Below are 20,718 nucleotides of genomic sequence, written 5' to 3' on the forward strand. Positions count from 1 at the left end.
GTTCAAAGAAGAAGAAAATCAATGGGACTGAAGAGCTGTCAGGAAAAAATGGGGTCTGACTTAAGTCTCAAAGCAGCAGAAATTTCACACAAAACAACGAATGGAGAACATGAATGATACCTAGGAAATGGGAAAAAGTACACGTAAAGATGAGACGTGGGTAGCTTTTTAGGGCTAACTAGAAAAACAGACTAAAAGGGAATATATAAAGCATTGATGCTTTGAAAGATGAGTGACTAAGGTTAAATTTAACCAGGCAGGAAAATGCAGATGCTGAAAAGTTTCTGAGAAGTTCTTTGGCTTAGAGAGGTTAATCAGCTAGAAGAAAAAGAAAAAAGTAAGAAACTGGCAATTGTATTTTAATTTACTTTTCAGGAGAGATATTGGATTGCTGAGAGGCATGGATGGACGTGGGGACCAAGTTTTCACTATATCCCCTTTTGATACTTATAAATTTTTACATAATAAGAATTAGCAATATATATATACATACATTATATATATAACATACATCTGAAATGTATTGATATGGGTATATAAGAGTATCTTTACAGACTCAAGGTGCCATACAGTAAAACTAGGCTTTTTAGTACACTTAGGAGCTCAGGATAAACTACTTGTCATTCTGCCCCTCCCTGCCCCTGAGTAAAACTACTTCAGCAATTTTCTCATTGGCTTAAACAATTGCTCCTTGTTATTTTTTTTCTTTGTTTACCAACCTCATTCTACACTCAACTCAAGGTTGGGCTAGTGCCCCTGTATTTTGCATTACTTTTATATGTTTGCCCAACAGGGATGAGAACCGACTTCAGAACTGACTCAGAAATCACACAGGATCATGTCATTTACCCTCACAATGTGCTCTGTGCTGACAGCTCAGAGCCTGGAGCCTGCTTCTGATTCTGTATCTCCCTCTCTCTCCGCCCCTCCCCTGCTCATGCTCTGTCTCTCTCTCTCAAAAATAAAAATAAACATTAAATAAATAAATAAATAAATTACTATGCAACTTAAATGAATTTTTTTATCACATAGATCAACAGGTATCCTACTATGATCTTGTTTTTAAGAGCTAACTAATGAAATAACTCCATCACTGGTTTTGTGATGTTGAACCTTTGCACTTTCTGAATAGTGCATGCTTTCTTCGTAGTATTGGAAATCTCAAGAGTCAAAGCAAGCACCCTATGATGCTGAGGCGGCCAACCTGCTGCATTAGTGCTACGAGCAGTAACTGAGGCATCTGAAGGCTTGGGAACACTTTAAATGTTTGGGGGCTTAGGGAAAGAGTTGCGTTAGAAAACAATTCCTTAATCAGATTGTGACTTAACCTGCATTCAAAGCCATTGTATTAAACTCTTTTTAAAAGTTTAGACATTACACTTGAGATTATATAAACAAATGAGTTACAGAAGGCGTAGGAGAGATAATAGACCAAGACTGACTGGCACAGCTAGATCCCAAAGCCAGTCTGGTTACTCTCTGCACATTTTACCAACTTCCATCTGTAAGAGTACATGCTTTATTGTATGAATGAAAGTGTTACATTAATTACCTAATACCCCTGCCTTATGTTAGTCAGTGCAGAAATCTTTATTGAGCTCCCCACAGATAAGTAATTTTAGAAACTATGTTAACAGGAAAACATCCAAGGGTGAATAACTGCTAAGCCTCTAAGAACCATAGTCTCTTCTCTTGGAACTCCTTGAAGGCAGTAAATACCCTGTGTTTTTCTATATGAGCCTAGCACAGTGCTTGCCTTCAAATGACACTAAAATAAAATGAAGAAAACCTCAAAGCAGAGCCATGATTCAAAACTAAAATTAATGTGTCACAATTAAGGAAGCACTTCCACATATGTTATCTCATTCACTCCTCTCCTAACCCTTATGAATGAAAACAGAAAGTGTCGGTAAGGTTAGGCAATGTGGATACTAAAATAGAGACTGAGCTTGAAATTGAACACAATACTATTAACATGTTTTTATATGTGTGATTAAGGCCAGGAACACATTATATAGAATTAGAGCCCTTGCCCATCCACCCACAAATATAGATATTACAAACTCATATTTTGGAGTTTGTAACATTTTATTGTCCCAGAGTGTAGCAGAGTACAGACTTAACTCACTATGGTATTTGCTCTCTTGCATCCTGCAGGCCCACGCATGATCCTGAAATGCATGGTTTTCATTCTTGGACTTTGTAGTCCTCTCTTAATGCACTGAAAAGTTTCTGGGAACAACTTTTCTCCTAACTGTAATACCAAAAATCATTCCTTCTTTTGGACTACACCTTCAGATCACTTCTTTGTTTTCCCAATCACTTATACTCTAGAAAATAATAGTGATTCAATTTGTCATTTATTACCTATCTAGCAACCTCCATGTTTAAGCTCGTATACTACTGAATTTCCTTAAGTATTTCTTTTTTCAATTTTTAAATGTTTGTTTTTGAGAGAGAGAGAGAGAGCAGGAGAGGGACAGAGAAAGAGGGAGACACAGAATTGGAAGCAGGCTCCAGGCTCTGAGCTTTCAGTGCAGAGTCTGACATGGGACTCGAATCCACAAACCATGCAATCGTGACCTGAGCCAAAGTCAGCAACTTAACTGACTGAGTCACCCTGACACCCCGTCCTTAAGTATTTCTGTTAAATATTTGTGTTTATATACATGTTTATTACATGTATACAATCTGCTATGTCTCCAGAGTAAAGTTAAATAACTAATGTAAACTCAGGCATTTAGTTCAGATGTGCCATTTGAGTACTCACTAAGTAAAAATATACACAATGCATTTATTCTATGGATTCATCAACTAATCACAAAGAAAATATGAAGAAAGATTCAGGGCCTCCTGGCTGGCTCAGTCAGTTAAGTGTGGGGACTATTGATTTCAGCTCAGGTCATGATCCCAGTGTAGGTGAGATTGAGCTGTGTTGGGCTCCCCACTGGACATGAAGCCTGCTTAGCATTCTGTCTGTCTCTGTCTGCCCCTCCCTCACTTGCACTCTCACCCTCATGCTCTCTCTCTCTCAAAAACTAAAATAAGATGCAAATTTATGGTATTTGGTTCTTTTATATGTGTAGGTCCTAGTTCTACCATAGCTTTAAGATATATATCAAAGACTTAATAAGAGTTCTCTGATGCAATGAACTTGAATCAGACTAACTGGTTTACTCCCAGTTCTAACATCTTCTATTTATAATACTTCAAGCCAGGAACTCTACTCTTAGGCTCAGTTTTTCCATCTTTAAATTGGAAATTATTGAGTAAAACACTTATCACCACTAAGCTTATTCCAGTATTTCCTTCCAGGAAGAGAGTCTGTCATTGTAATAACATATCTGGCCTCTTGCTGCATCCATCCCACTACTGCTTTCGAGGGGAATAAGAATAGCTTACTTGGCTGGTGAGTTTAGGAACATAGAAGCTCATCTCCTTTCTTCCTTTTCTCTTTGGAATCTTCCTGCCTTCAGAGACAACACATTCTGCCTTAATCATACATGCAATACTGCCTAAAAAGGGGTCAGGCCTCAGTTTATTCTTCCTATGATTAAGTGGGTACAAGATTAGCAAACCCTGGGGCACCTGGGTGGCTCCGTTGGTTAAGCGTCCAACTTTAGCTCAGGTCATGATCTTGCAGTTTGTGAGTTCGAGCTCCATGTCAGGCTCTGTGCTGACAGCTCAGAGCCTGGAGCCTGCTTTGGATTCTGTGTCTCCCCCTCTTTCTGCCCCTCCCATGCTCATGCTCTGTCTCTGTTTCTCAATAATAAATAAATGTTTAAAAAAAATTTTTTTTTAAAAAGCAAACCTACTTGCCCAGTATCTCTAAATCATGTTCTCCAAAATTAGTATAAAGTAGGCATTTTGGTCTCCATCCCCACTACTCTTTTACTTGCTTCTCAATTGGCCTTGAACTTTGAGTAAAGAATATATTTATTAGCCACATCATAACTCAATAGGGATAATGGCTAGAACATAAGATTATCTTAATGATATTGTATTTTATAGAATATAAAACATTTTTAATGTATAAGTAGGTAGCACTGCAATTTTAACACTTCTTTTATCTATTTATTTCATGGTAAATTTTTAAGATTCATTTATTCATTCAATGAGATGACAGAGTTTTGACTAAATATGCTGGGAGGAATAAGCTTAAGTTAATACCTAATTATGCTTAAAATAAAATATCTTCCATCCAATGTTTCCGTTGTACATCGTTTACTTTTTTAACGTTTCATAAAATTTTAATTTTCTTAAAAAATTTTTTAATGTTTATTCATTTTTTGAGAGACAGAGAGAGATAGAACATGAGCCAGGGAGGGGCAGAGATAGAGGGAGACACAGAATCCAAAGCAGGCTCCAGGCTCTGAGCTGTCAGCACAGAGCCCAATACAGAGATCAAACCCACAAACTGCGAGATCATGACCTGAGCCAAACTCAGATGCTTAACCGAGTCAGCCCCTCAGGTGCCCCTAAAATTTTAATTTTCTAAGTAGGTGTTAGAAAATACTACTGCACCGTCTAGAGTTTAGATAATCATTGGAATATTGGCTGCAAAGATTTTTTTTAAACCTGGTACTTTTTTCATAACTTTACCTCTACCAACTACAAGGATTTTTAAATTTGAACTTAAAACTCTGAATAGAAAAAAAAAAAACCTGAAATGAGCACACCAGATAAATCTGCATGCTTTTAACTACAGAATTGCAGCCTTTAACTGGCTATGACAACATCCTTCCACAGTTTAAAGTGATAGTAGGTGAGTTAATATCATGCTTGGTCATTGTCCTAGGCACTGGTAAACAAAATATACATGGCCCTTGCCTTCATAGAGCTCACATTTGAAACAAGAGAACAGCTACACACTATACTTGTGGTGAGCATAGCATAATGTACAAAGAAATGAAATGGCTATGTTGGACATCCAAAATTAATGTAGCACAGTGTGTCAACTATACTCAAAAAAAATTGTTTTAAGAAAGAGCATGGCTACATAGTTTTCAAATCACTTTTCAATATTTCACAAACCAGGATTAAGAGTCATCTTACAAAATTGATAATTCCCACTTAAACTAAAACTAGCTAGGCTCTAAATGCTTCATTTTGAAAAAGGAAACAAATATTTATTGGATATTACCTTATACATATAATCCTGGTTGATACTCGTAACACCTTAATTTTTCTTTTATTTTTTTAATGTTTTTATTTATTTTTCAAGATAGACAAAGAGTGAGCAGGGGAAAGGGAGAGAGAGAAGAGGACAGAGGATCTGAAGAAGGCTTTGTGCTAACAGCAGAGAGCCTGACGGGGGACTTGAACCGACAAACTGTGAGATCATGACCTGAGCCAAAGGCAGACACTTAACCAACTGAGCCACACCTTTAAGAAAGGTTCATTGAGGGGTGTCTAGGTGGCTCAGTCAGTTAAACCTCTGGCTTCAGCTCAGGTCATGATCTCACAGTTCATGGGTTCAAGGCCTGTGTTAGCCTCTGGGCTGACAGCTCAGAGCCTGGAGCCTGCTTTGGATTCTGTGTCTCCCCTTCTCTCTGCCCCTCCCCCATTTGTGCTCTGTTTCCCTCTGTCTCTCAAAAATAAATAAACATTAAAAAAATTCTTTTAAAAAAGGTTCACTGAAACAAGGTTTGTTGAAATCACATGTTACCAAAGGCATCATGCACATTGGTTAATGAGGAAGATGACTTTTAACTCACAGCCATCAGATTCCAAAAACCCATATTTTTTCTGCTAAAATGAATCAGTTAATGTCAATTATATCCCAAGTCAAAGTTGTTAGTATAATGAGAAAGATTTTTAAAGAATAAAAATGATGACTATAAAGACTTTAGTCATCAGCTTTGTAGGAAGCAACATAGAGAGCTTATTTATCTTTTGTGTGCCGTATAATACACCAAAGATCTATTCACTCAATAAATGTTGGATTAAATTGTTAATATGTAAAACGAAAAATCAAATTATACCCAATAGAATTAGTTCCATAAATTTTAAGTTATTCCTAACAGTAAGCTATTATTAAAGAGACACATCGACATTTTTACAATTGTTAGACTGAACTGTTTTAAAAGATATTCTCACTCACATATAAAATAACTCCTCATATGATAGTGTGTTGAGCTTTTCCAAATCATTCACACTCCATCTCTCAGTAGTCTACTACCACTTTGTGAGAGCAGTTGAATAGCTTCAGGATGCAGCAATATAATTTTCTTGATTCAGATCCTGGCTGTGCAACTTACTAGCTGTGGGACCTTACACAAGTAATTAACATCTTTGTAGCTCAGTTTCCACATCTGTAAAATGAGAATAACAACAGCATCTAATGCTCAGTATTCTGTATTAAATGAGTTATTATATGTAAATTACTTAGAAACGTTTCTGACACATAGCAAACATTAAGTAAGTATTCTGTTATAGCTATTGTTCTTGTTTTAGAAATTTGGCAACTGATGTCTATACCCTAATCCACAAAGGACTTGAAAGAGGAGATTGTGGAGATTATGCCCAGACAGAGTCTTCTTTGGGAGTTCTAGGCTCTCAAATAGCACCAACACCACAGACAAGTCACTAGAGAAGTCAGAGGAGCCAGCTCTCTGACCGAGATGCAGACAGTGAGGACTCCTGGCTGGGTAATAACTGCTGAATGAACCTGACAAGGTTCTCTGGCCAAAGACCACATCTTTCTGGCCAAACTGCACATCTACAGTTCTAGAAAGCTGGGTTTATTGACTCTTTGCAAGGAGAAAGAAATGTGTATCATGGGGACCCATAGGGCATCTCAGTAAAAAGATGTTAGAAAAAAACATATTACAGAATTTGGCCTTGTGTTAGGTGATTTGGGAGGGTATTCAAGAAAACAGGCATCTTCCCTGCCTTGGATGCCGTCTGGAAGCAGGGGTAATTCTCTGATTATCTTAATAATTTTTATCCATGAGACGAATGAAGTTGAGCTAAAGTAATTAGTAAAATAGCAATGGTCACTCATTATTAACCAAGAATGGAGGATATTTACTCTCTTTTGTGGTTTGGACAATGTTCTTATTTCTGTTCAGATATGATCATGAAATGTTCCTATGTTGGTCTTGCTCCACTACAATTACAAAGCAGTTTTGTCTGAGGTTGATCATCTCTGAAAGTGCTTATACTCAACATGAGAACTTTACGGATTCACTGTTCAGTGCCACGCCAGCTCCTAATAATAGGGGCTGCCTCTCTCTTTCTCAAAAGTCATGAGAATGTTTTGCTTGAAGGGCAGGGCTGCCCAGGAAAAGAACAACTATTACTGATATTATTTATATATATTGACAGGTTAATAGTTTATAAAGTCCTTTTATATTCATTGTATAACTTGAGCCTCTCAGAACAATCCTAGGCACAACTCCAGGGATCCCGTTCATAATATATTCCATGTGACTGGTACCTCTCCACTGTGAATTGTCCCCTGGGGTTGTGCAATACGTTTGCCCCATTCCTTTTTGCAATTATGAAAACTGAGTCAGAGAAACTTCTTGAGCATTCTCTATTTCCCAATAAACCCTAGAGTTCTCTCTGGCAACCTGTTCAGCTGCTGATGTTAGATCCTTGATTCAGTCATAGTTTCCATTTCCACAACAATTTCTTCAGCCTACTCTGTTATAACCTAGACTACACTGGCTACTAAACAAGAAAAGCTCCACCCTCTTCATCTACAACTTTGTGCCTGCCCAAAACAGGATGCTAGAAAGATTACTGAACTTACAACCAACCTCTTTCACACAGTCACTTCCTAGAGGGGGAAAAAAAGTATGTGTGTTGCCTAAACAATTAATATACCATAGTATATGTTGCTTATAATATCAGAATGGCAGATGGAAAACATGATATTGAGTTCTGAAGAAATTTTAAAAAGTAGAATATCCTGCTAAATTCAGGGGGTGAAATTTTTGAATGCAAACTGAGCCGCTAAAAACATAGCTTTCCACAGTCCTGAAAACCTGTCAAGGAAAATGGAATTTCCCATGAAATATCCATTTACAGTGAATTTTTGTCCAGCACTATTTCTGTAGCTGGGAAATTCCCTCTTGCTACTAAAGTTCTGTCCTGAGACATTATATAAAGTGAAACTGAAAATAGAATACTCTACTGACATATCAAGCAGTTCTCGGAAAGACCATGGGCTCTGATTCAGATTTGTTGAGGAAATCCTGTCACAGTAATTTGCAAACCCTGTGACTCTGCGTATTTCATCTAACCTCTCTCTCATTGAGTTACCATGCATGCTTCTCACCTCTACTACATGAGAGTACCCCAGACTTCCCTATCAGAACATTTATTACACTCTACGTTCAGATTTCTGTACCTCTTAGATCACTAAAAGCATTTAGAGGGCAAGGACCACGTGTACTTTGCTATCCTTGTACTTCCAGGACCCAAAGTTATGGCACATAAAATATTTATAAAATTTATTTGTTGCCTTAGGGGAAACGGACTGGCGATCTGGAGAATCAGGAAGGTTTACTTTTTCTTTTACACACCTCTTTATAATTTTCAATATTTTACCATGCCAACTTGGCATGCATATTTATTTTTAATTAAAAATAATATCTACATGAAAAGAAAAAAGGGAGAAAATGTTTCTTGCCAACAAATAGTTGGTAAAGGAACAGTAGTCACCCAGTACTGTCCAGCTGCCTTTCTTGTTTAAGCAGAGGATCAAAGTAGGTGATTTTAGGCAAATTATTTTCTCTATATTCTTCTACATAATAAACCATATGTATAATTTGAGGACTAAAGTATAAATTTATTTGGATTTAATTTTTATTTTATTATGAAAAAGTGATAGACCAGTTCTATCTTAAATCCAGAACATTCCAGTTGAGATTAGGTGGAGGAGGACAGTGAGGGGAAAGATGAATTGGGCCTTTTGCATAGTGCTCCAGTCAGCTAATCAGAGCCTTGAAAATACAGTACCACTTTTCCTTCTTTGCCACTGTTCTTTGTGTGTTTGGCTCTATCAGTGCACCTCCTGGAACAAGATGGCTGAAGCATTACACAGCTACTCTGGAGTCCCTTGTCCAAATACTATGGAAATAGCACCAAAGTCCCTAACTCCACTCACTAGCAATCGGCACTTTTTAGTAACCAATTTTCCCTGCATGGAATACTTCCGAAGATTTTAGTTGCTGATCATCTTACTCTGAATGACCACAATAAATCCTTCAGTCTTTCAAAGGGCTTCTGTTTCTTTAGTCACATAACTAAGATCATGCCGATGTGGAAAGATCTGAGTCAGAATATATATACTAATTGAATGTTTTCTGCCAAATTATGCTTTATATTTTTACTTTTAAAAACATAATAATAAAAAAAACATAATAATAAAATAAAATGAAGTCTTAACAATATGATCTGTTTCAATGAGCAAATAAAACAAGCAATTTTCCCAGGCTATAATCTAAAATGTAAAGAAAAAATTTCCTAAAGTTTTACAATCTAAGTGAAAGATATTTTCTATATAGCATGCTCTAGTGGTTTGTGGGTTCAAGCCCTGCATTGGACTCTGTGCTGGTAGTGCAGAGCCTGTTTGGATTTTCTCTCTCTACAGCTTTCTCTGCCCCTTCTCCACTTATTCTCTTCCTCCCCCCCTCCCTCTCTATGAAATACACTTAAAATAGATATTTTCTATATAGTAATTTATTTGGTTAATTAACGAAGAGAGGTTTCTAGTAGTTACCTCTAGATTCTGGACTTATTCTGTTCTGGTCTACATTTTTGTTTAATTAGAAACACAGAAGGGAATGAACATAGCATCTACTGAGAACGTGCCATACACTATTTTATATATATTATTTTACTTCATATTTATAAAATTTGTTAGAGCAATAATTTCACAAAGGGAGAGAATAAGGCTTAAAGAATTAAACAGGCTACCCCAAGTTACACAGTTCACAACTAAAGAAGCAGAGAACTGAAGTCAGATATGTATAATTCCAAACATCACATTTTCTGGAAAAGATAGCCAATATAGCAAAGTACACATTTAAGAGAATCATGTAAGGGTAGAAGGGTGGACCTACAAAGATATAACAAAACAATATGATACAAATGAGATATTACTGTGTACTTATTAGTCAGCTAAAATAAAAGAAACAGAGAAAATATGAAATGCTGGTAAGGATGCAGCAAAATGGAGTCTCTCCTATACTGCTGGTGTGAATGTTAAGTGGCATCGTCACTTGAAAAGTAGTGTGGCAGTTTCTTTAAAAAAAAAAACTGAGAAATAAAAATCTATGTCCACATAAGAGCCAGTATGTAATTATTCATAGATGCTTTATTTGTAATAGCTAAAACCTGGAAACAATGAAAATGTCCTTCAGTAGGTGAATGGTTAAAGAACTTTGGTGTACATACTGTACCATGGAATACTGTTCAGCAATAAAAAATAACTACTGATACAAGAAAAACTTGGATGGATCTCAAGGGCATTATGCTGAGTGAATAAAGTCAGTCTCAAAATATCACATATATATCAATAACATAACATTTGTGAAGTGACAAAATTATAGATATGGAGAGAAGATTAGTGGTTTCCAGGCTTTAAAGGATGGAAGCGGGTAAGGAAGAGGGGAGGGAGATCTTTGTGGTAATGGAATAGTTCTGCATTTTGACTGCAGTGGTGGCACAGGAATCCATGCATGCGAAAAAATGACACAAAATAACATGCACACATTGCATGAATGCTAAATTGCTGGTTTTGATATTATATTGTAATTATGTAAGATGTAACCATTGGGGGATACTGGGACCTCTCTGTACTATGTTTGCAATTCCCTATGGATCTATTATTATCCCAAATAAAGTTTTTAAAAATTGTACCCGAGTATATTAGTTTCCTGTGGCTGCCATAACAAAGAACCATAAACTTGGGGGACCAAACCACAAAAATGTATGGTCTCACAATTCTGGAGACTAGAAGTCAATGTATTAACAGAGTTGGTTCCTTCTGAGGACTATGAGAAAGAATTTGTTCCATGACTGTCTCCTAGTCTCTGGGAGCTTTTGGTGTTCCTTGGCTTATAGATAGCTTTCTCTATGTATCTTCACAATATTTTCACTTTATATATGCCTGTCTATGTCAAAATTTCCCCTTTTTATCAGGGGTCATATTGGATTAGAGCCCATCCTAATGACCTCATCTTAACTTGATCAGCTGCAAAGATGCTGTTTCCAAATATGGTTACATTCACAGATACTGGGGGTTAAGACTTCAACATCTTCTGGGGGAACACAATTCAACCCTTAACTCTGTCTAAAAGAATCAATTGGACAAATGCAGGAGAGAAAACGTGACCTACAGGCAGTTTATATTAAAAGCAAGCAAAGAAACAAGTTAACAAACAAAAACTTCCAGTTTTAGTGGACCACAGGTCCAACCTAAATTAATAGTTTAATAAGACTGTTTTTAAAAAAATAAATATTGCCATTCATTATATAATAGATTCAGATCAGAGACACGCATAGCCACATGTGCCTCTCACCTATCAAACTTCATATGGAATTTTCTAACCTATTTGGATTTCAGAGGATGGTGATGGAAGTGAAGTAGATTCTTAGGAAAATCACCATCAGTCTCAAAACCAAACTAAAGTAAATGAGATACATTCAGATGCCCAAAACTAAAGATGACATAACTGATTTCCATGTATTCATTTTATAAATCCCTCATATCACCTTAAAGAGTGGTATCCCCTGGGGCACCTGGGTGGCTCAGTTAGGCTACCCACTTCAGCCCAGGTCATGGTCTCATGGTTCACAAGTAGGAGCCTGCATCAGTCTCTGTGCTGACAGGTCGGAGCCCGGAGCCTGCTTTGGATTCTGAGTCTCCCTCGCTCTGTGTCCCTCACACTCTGTTCTCTTTCTCAAAAATTAAAACAAACAACAAAATTTTTTTAAAGTGGTATCCCCTTTGTGTTTGTTGAATGAATGACAAAGCTCAATTGTCTAGGTAGAAGAATTGGGCTTTTTCAAGACAGCATAAGCAGCTAATACGAAGACCACAATTTTGTAAAACTCAGTGTTAGAGAATTTTAATAATAGAAACTTCTAACTAATGGAAACATCTTGTTCAAAATGTAGTTTGTTCCCTACCGCCAGGAAATGCTCAAAAGAAGCTGGGCAACTCTGGGAGGTGTTCTTTAGATGGGAGATTGTACTAGTTCAGTGTCTTCAACCTTTTTTTTTTTTTTTTTACCTTTTCAGCACTTTCACAGAAAGATATATAGCTTAACTTTTTAGGAATTTCTAAAAATAATTTCACTTTTCTCTGAATGCTAAATAATAAAGATGCAACTTTAGATTGAAAAACGTTTGAGGAAACTGCTATTATCAATACTATATTAACAGGTTGACTTTAATATTCTTTATTAATAAATCTAGGATGAGAAATGTTTGTTTTCTTCCAGTTGAGGTGAAAATTTTAATATAGCTTAATTACCAGAAAAAGCATCATTTGTCAACAATTTTAAAATGACATGTTGAATTGATTGATCATTAGAATGCTAAATGAGAAACATTATTATGCTCATTAACTGCAAAAATGTCTATTTCCCTGACTTTTCATAATTACAGACTCCATGTCATTACAGGGTTTATCAGGTATTTTTTGAGATTTTTGGGGGTAAGAGATACTAAATGTGCCCTAAATGTTAGTTTCCCATACAAACTGTTCACGGTTATGTAATTACAGAGACTTCCCCAGCACTTGTGTTATCAAATCTTACTAGGTGCTTTCAGACTGAAAAAGTTCAGAATATGAGATGTTTGAAATTCTTAAGTTTAGGTGGTTTACTTTTTAATTTTCCATCTTTTTTCTAATTAAAGAGATATTAGAGATTTCAAATGGCTATTTCCTAAAATAGAACTTGCAGTATAAATAACCTCAATTCTCAGTTAATGGAAAAACAATCCTTAATGTAATTTTACAGAATTTTGAACAGATGAATTCAACATACAGATGTGATACTTGTCTTCTCACCTAGTTTGCATAATTTTTTTTCATTTGGTTGATATGATTCAGCATCAGTATTCTTTAAGTTTTCTGTCTTTAGCCAATTATGGAAATTAATTAAACAATATATATGACTAAGAATACATTTTGAAATTGCATAATAGTGAACACTATCATGAAAGCTAACGATGTGTGGTCATGACAAATAAATTGAATCCAAATATTTATAAGTTTTGCAAGAAAAAGAATCTTAGCATTTAAGATTAAGCACTGAACTCCAGCAATCAGTAGGCCAACACAGTAGCATCTATCTCAAAAGAAAATGAAAGCAACTGTGTGGAAGAATAGCACTCATTGTTTGCAAGAAAAAAAAAAAAACTTGGTACCACCTCAGTGAAGAGAAATTCAACAGAAACCAAAATTACAAATGGGCATAACTCTTTGGTCCAACAATTCACCTTCTAGGAATTATATATGTAGATATAGCTGTACATGTATAAATGATATCTGTGAAGATTATTTATTGCAGCATTATTTGTAATAGCAAATACGTGGCAACAATCTAAGTACCCACCAGTGGGGGATACATTATGGTATAGGCATTAGCCATTAGAAAGAAAGGATTAGGAAACTTTTTATGTAATTGCATGGAAAGATATCCAAGAGAGATTGTTAAGTAAAAAACAAGCAAGGTGAACATAGTGTGAAACTAATTACATAAAGTGAGAGACATATATATATCCACATATAAAGTTATTTTATGTTTAAACCTATTAACTTTTTGTTGAAGGATAACAATATACAAAAAAGTGCATGTTAAGTGTAACCCCAAAGAATGTTCATAAAGTGAAGACACCCACGTAACTGGCACCTAGAGTCTAGGTCCTAGATCAAAAAACAGAACACTACCATCTCCCCAGATGCCTCATCATGCCCCTTCTAGTCACTACCCTTCTCCCTACAAGACTAGTAGTGGTAATCAGTATCCTCTTTTTCAAAAAGCATAGATTAGTTTTATCTTTGTACTTAACAGAAATGAATCCATACAATACATATATATTCATTTCTGGTTTTTTTCATCCAACATTATATTTGTGTGACTAATTTGTTGTACATTGTTCAATCTCATTGCTGATTGGTGTTCCATTGCATAAATATGACACAATTTATTTACCCATTCGACTGTTCATGGGTATTTAGATAATTTCCAGTTTGAGCTATTATAGACAGCGCTGCCATGAACACTCTAGCTTTTGCATGTGCATGTCCACGTAACTAGAAGAGGAACCGCTGAGTCACAGAATCTGCGTAGCTGCAATTTTAATAGAAACTGCTCTACAGTTTACAAAATTGGTTGTACCACTGACACTCCCACTAGCAGGATATGAGTGCTCTAAATCTTCACCCACACTTGGTATGTTCTTTTTAATTTTAGCTAGCATTTGTATAGCGGGATCACATTGCAGTTTTAACTTACAGTTCCCTAATAACTAACAGTGTTGAAGAACTCCAACTCCTTCATTTGCTGTTTGCTATTAAGATATTCTCTTTTGTGAGGTGTCTAGGTCTTTGTCCAGTCTTCAATGGGAATATACTTTTTAAATGTTGAACCGTGTGAATATAGTACCTACTTTTTAAGGAATATAATTAAAATATAAATTTTATAGAGTTCTATGCTTAATATTCTCTTCTTCTTGGACATTTGTAATATACTAGTATTGCAAAAGCTCTGAAGTCTTCCTTTTTTCAACATCACTGAACAGTTTGTAGAAATGCTTCTGTTTGTGTATAATGTTTATTTCTCAACAAATTAATAATTGTCTTTTTCACTTAGATTTTTGTAAGTTCTTTTTCCATTTTTATCACATATTTCATTTATCAAACATCTATCAATATAATTTCCCAAAAACTCAAAATTAAATAATCTATAAATTCAATTATTTTAACTAGTCTTTCTCTTGGAGTCTGCCATCTCCCTGCTCCAAGGAAAAACGGTTGCTCTCTAATTCTGCCACATCCTGGGGCTTACCTTCACATTCTCTTGGTCCTGTTTTCTGGATCCCATGTCTTTCTCTTTGATTTTAGTCCCATGTTTTGTTGGACCACATCTTTCAGTAGCTTCCTTTATTAAAAGAAAAATAGAAGAAAGAAAGGTCATTTGTATCCTTGTATATGTGAAAATATTTTTTATCCTGCCTTTAAACTTGATGGTCTGGCTGACTATAGAATTATAGTTGGAAGTTACTGTCTTTCAGACGTTCGAGAAATTTTACTTCCCTGTGTCTTAGCATAAGTGTTACTGTTGAAAAATCTAATGTCATTCTAATCCTGATCAGTTTATTCTTGTTTCTTCTTTCTGAAAACCTTTAGAATCTTCTAAAGGGTTTTGACCTTGTTAATGATGTGCTTACATGAAGGACTTTTTTTCATTCACTGTAGGTACTTGGTAGCCATTTCAGTTTGGAGACCCCTGTCCTTCTTTGATCCTGCCAAAATTTCTTGAATTATTATTTTGATCATGTCCTGCCTTCCTATTTTTTGTTCACTTTATCTGGAACTCTTAACTGACTGGAAAAAATGAATGAATGAATGAATGAATGGGAAATTTTTCTCAGCACTTTTTATAGCAAAAAGCTTATTAAGCAACAAAGCATCAAACCATATCTTTACAGCTAAGCATTTTATTTAAATAATCAAAATTTTAAAACACGGTGTTTCAGGGCACCTGCATGCCTCAGTCGGTTAAACATCCAACTCCTGATTTTGGCTCAGGTCATGATTCCAAGGTGGTGAGATAGAACGCAGGGTTCAGGGAACCTCCTTAACATTCTCTCTCTCCCTCTGCCCCTTTCCAGGCTGCCCTCTCTCAAAAATCAAAAACAGAAAAACACCAAAAACACTGTCTCGTTACAACTTCCCAGTATTGTAGAATATAACAGTGCTTCTCTCATTTCAAGCAACACAAAAATACAGGAAGCACTGGTTCTCTACAGGCAGAAATCCCTATTCAAGTCAGGCATTCCTTACTACTGTGGCCTTAGAATTCATTAAAATGCCTAGTATGGGGGCCCTGGGTGCCTCAGTCCTTTCAGCATGGGGACTTTTGATTCTGCTCAGGTCATGATCCCTGGGTCATGGATCAAGTCCAGAGTGGGCTTTGAGCTGAGGTAGGAGCCTGCTTAGGATTCTTGCTCTCTCCCCTCTCCCCCCTTTCTCCCACTTGCTCTCTCTCCAGAAAAATAAAGAAATAATAAAAATAAATAAAATACCTAGTATGGACTTGGTATTGTATACAGTATTTGCACTCAACACTCTACAAGATAGCCATCCCAATAGAAAGGTGTTTTGTTCTAAGGCAAAAAACGGAAGGGATGTTTGTGTTTGGTTGACATTAAACATTAATTGCATTCTTCCCAGATCTGTGAGAAGGAAATGTTTGCAGTCTTACCTGGAATCAGAGGGATTCTAAAAGTTATTTTTCACCCTCCATATAGTTATGGACGGCGAAAGAGAGGAGAAAAGTAGATCCCTAGTAGAGGAGCAGGGAACGGGAGCTACACCCGCGAACTCGTTGGCTGAGTTCAACCCTGACCAGCTTTCTCACCAACGTGTCCCTCCTCACACACCTGGAAGCGAGGGAGGTAGCCAGGTGCTTTTACACATTTACACCCAACCCGGCTCGCGGGGCTCTCTGCGGGGCGCCAGGAAGTCACCACCACGCCCCCTCCCCACCCAACGCGCTTCCCGGGCAGGCGCGGAGTCCAGAATCCGGCGACTCCCCCAAGACGCGAGGCTCAGACGCACTCCCTCCCTGAGGGAGTCCTGCCATTGACCCATCGGACAGCAGGCTGCCGAAAGGAGCTTTCTTCCCCTCAGAGAAAACTTTTCCAAACCTGGGAGTTGCGGGGGAAAGAAGACAAACGGCGTCCCCGGCTCCCTTGCCCGCCCCAANCCGGTCCCCAGGAAAGTCCGCTCCCGCTCCAGCGAAGCAGCGGCTGGCGTGGGTCGTGCGGGCAATGCGCTGCCTCGTGACCTAGTCTCTGGCACCGGGGGGCGGGTCCCGGCGCCCCCGCGNCCTACCACAAGCTCGCCGACCTGCGCTACCTGAGCCGCGGCGCGTCGGGCACCGTGTCGTCCGCCCGCCACGCAGACTGGCGCGTTCGGGTGGCCGTGAAGCACCTGCACATCCACACCCCGCTGCTCGACAGGTAGGGCGCCCGCGCGCAGCCCCGAACCCCGGCCCCCGGCCGGCGGGCTCGGGAGCCCAGACGGCGGTGACACTTGGGGTCGGCCCCACCCCATCGTCGCCTCTGGCCAGTCCCTCGAGGCTTGGGGCCCGCGTGGTGGGGAGAACGGGCCTGTGTGGAAGAGCTGCAGCCGTCGCATTCCTCTGCTCGCGTCTCCCCTCCACTGCCCCTCCATCTCCTTCCCTCTTACTGCTGGCCTTCGTCCCTCCACACGCCGAAGTCGAAGTATGTTTGGCGTGGGTTTGCTCTTGTTCTTGTTTTGTTTGCGGTTTACTACGTGTGGTCAGGAAAGTTTAGATACCAAACTCCACTTGGCTTAGTTTCTCTTCTCACTCCGGCAGGGAAGCCTCTCCCCTGGGGATGTGTATTATTTGGCTAATAATGAACTGAATCAGAAGACTACTACATGGTCAGAAATTTTGAGTGTCTCTTACATCCTGGAACCATTTACATGCACTGTCTAGGTTTCAGAGGAAGGCTAGCATTCGTTTCCGTTTCCAGAAGAAACATTTCTAACCCTATACCATTGACCTGTGAGCGAACATACTGATCAGTAGGTCTAGTGATTGGTCTTGAGTGTTTTCCTTCCAGTAGGGATTTAACTAGGCCCCGCATTCAGTCCTCAGTGAGTTAACATCCATGATTGCGACATTCGCCTCTCCTCCCCTGTATCTAATGTCAGAATTCATCATACTAGATGCCTGATTGGTGAGAGGCTGTTAGTATCTAATATCAAATAAATTCCTCAGCTTCAGCCCTGCCGAAGTTACTGTACTTTCATCTGCCTGTGGCTTCTCTTTGCTGTGTTGCTGTCAGGTTTGGATGAGCCAGATCTCACGGTAGGTTTGAGACTGTTCCCGCTTTGTGCATATCATAATCCAAGTCTAGTGATAAATGAGATGTGGTGTCTGGTTCACCCGGGCCTTGCGATCTGTGGAGCAAGTGCTGGGCACATGTGGGTATATGTATGTAGTATGAAGAGTAGTGGTTGGTTAGAAAGGGTGAATTGATTTTAGAATCAGCTATGTAAATGTATGGACATCTAGCCCTGGTGAACCCTTTAGGTATTCTAAAGTAAATTGATCTTCCCATCTCAGATGCTGCTCCTCAGGATTTTAGTTTACGCAAGATTTTAGTTTGTGCTATTTGAGAGCAAAGGAATGAAGAAGGAGTTCCTTTTCTATTCTTTTTAACAATTTTCATACCCTAAAATTCTTCACTAGGAAATTCTGTTGTCAAGAAGCCACAAGGACCAGTTAAACCCTCTGGCATTACTGCATCACGTTCTTTCTCACACTTGTTGCCTATGATGTTAACATTAGCAGTATTTCTATAATCTGAGCATAGGGCTGGGCTATGCAGTTGACTCACAGGGTGTCCATTTCCTCACTTATAAAGTGAGAATAATAAATACATGTACTTCTTGGGCTCTGGTGCGGAAAATGTTTGCATTGTTCTTTGAGACCACCTGGAAGAAAAAAGTTTATTTGCAGTTCTGTGTTCTCATTTTAATGATTGGTGAGTCATTCTCCCTACCCTGACTTCTGCTCCATGAGTGGGCCTTTACCAATAGTCTCCTAACTCCACATGTGTAGATGAGTCTGATTGGTTGTTCAAACATCCTGTGTGGATGATCTGTTTTGTGATTCAAATTTTGATCTGGGTAATATTGGTGATGTGCCTATAAAAGCTGTATTTTACTTTTTTTTTTTAAGTAAAAACCTATTTTTGACTTTTTTTCTGTTTTGCCACTCACTCAATCTTCCTGAAATCTGGCTTCAGGAACTTTCCTTGATTCTTTCCTTTCTATGATCAAACACTGGAATAGAAAACACAGGCGTTGGAGTCTCACAATTGTGATTCAAATCTGACTCCAACTCTACCTACTAGAAAATTACGTATCTGAGCCTCAGTGGCCTCATCTGTAAGGTGGTGATAATAAAACCAGGTTTAGAGGGTTGGTCTTCAGATGATAGCCCATAAATAGTGGCTGACACGTAGTAGGATCACAGTAGAAGGAAGAATGCCTGATACTCTTAATGCGAGAAAGAACAAGTGTATTAAGTATCACTGAGACTTCCCCAGCATGCTCTGTCTATAGTCTTTTTTTTCAATGTATCCATAAATCTTCAAGTCCATCCTCTGTCTCCCTGAGAGTACTAAACAATAATACCTCGTTCTTGTTGATCTACATCTCTTGAGGCAAACACAGAACTGTTTCACTTTAGCCAAGATAAGTTAAAATAAACTTCATAAACTGATATAATTGGTTGTCTTAGAGTTGAAGTATTAAGTGGCTAAAGAACAGGGAGAAGTAAAAAAGCTTTTTACTTTATGATCACTTGTGACTCTTGAATTTTAAAATATGTAAGTATATTACGAATTTTTTGCTTTATTTTGCTTTTTGTTTTTAAAAGGAAGCCTTATAGTCTGGTCTGGAATGTCTGTTGTTTTCTTATTTCAACAGCCATTCATCCAGAGCTTGGGTGGTTTAAGCACCACCTAATCATCATTTCTTACTTAATAAGCTTCTCCTGGAGATGTTTCTATTCTGTTATTTGCTGCTACCACCACACATCTATCCAGGGTAAAAACCGGTGACATCTCCAATTCCTTTGCCTTTTTTTTTTTTTTAATATATCCACCTTAAGTCAGTCAGTCACCACAACCTGGGTATTCTATTCGGCTAGTGTTTTTCTTTTCATTTTCACTGTGACCTTTATAGTCTCAGACTCTCATTGCTTCACATCTTCGTTAGTATTATGATTTTCTAATATTACAGAAAATTATAATATTCTGCCCCTTTGTGCTGATGCTACATTCTTCTCCCAACTTAATCATCCTAAAAGTTCGTTCTGCTCATGTCATTACCCTGCTCTAAAACCTGCAATCATAATTTGGTGACTGCCAAATAAAGTGTAAACGCCCTCACCTGGCTTTAGGGCTCTGAGATGAGGCTCTAGCCTGCCCTATTCACCTTCATTCCTTTTACATGCTCTGTTACATATCCTGATTCATATTAAACTATTTGCCATTTTCCAAATCTTTACTATAACCTCCTTGAATATATTTGATACATATCTATTAAATATCTACTGGGTGCCAGGCCCTGTTTCTGGTCCTAGGAACACACAGATGAAAAAGAAAGGCATATTCCCTCCCCTCTTGGAGACCATAGTTGTCTTGACTGCCCTTTTACCAGTGGCTGATATTCTATCCATCCTTAAAGTATAGTTGAAATCCCTCTCTAAAGATTGACAACTCCTCTAGCTCTAAGTTTACTCTTTTTCCTGTTTCCTAGAGTTCTCTATTTCCTTACTTGATTACTTAGTTATTTGTTTTTGGTGGCATTTAACACATTCTACCTTATGTTTCAAGTATGTATTTTCTTTCTTTTTTTTTATATGCTTTCCTTTTTTTTAACTTTATTGAGGAATAATTGACAAATGTAATTATATATATTTA

General features: G+C 37.9%; 1 protein-coding gene across 1 annotated transcript in view; it reads right to left on the bottom strand.

The window, feature by feature from the left end:
* The window catches only part of LOC144237640 (uncharacterized), a 214,382-nt gene extending 196,990 nt beyond the window's left edge, over positions 1-17,392 (bottom strand). Inside the window, exons 1-2 of the mRNA XM_077771331.1 lie at positions 17,102-17,392; positions 15,036-15,128 (exon numbers count right to left, since the gene is read on the bottom strand). Coding sequence (XP_077627457.1) covers positions 15,036-15,128; positions 17,102-17,392 — 384 coding nt within the window. The remainder of the gene's footprint in view (positions 1-15,035; positions 15,129-17,101) is intronic.
* Between the last annotated feature and the right edge of the window lie 3,326 nt (positions 17,393-20,718).

This window comes from Crocuta crocuta, unplaced genomic scaffold, assembly GCF_008692635.1.
Source record: "Crocuta crocuta isolate KB4526 unplaced genomic scaffold, BGI_CrCroc_1.0 scaffold235, whole genome shotgun sequence".
Taxonomy (NCBI): domain Eukaryota; kingdom Metazoa; phylum Chordata; class Mammalia; order Carnivora; family Hyaenidae; genus Crocuta; species Crocuta crocuta.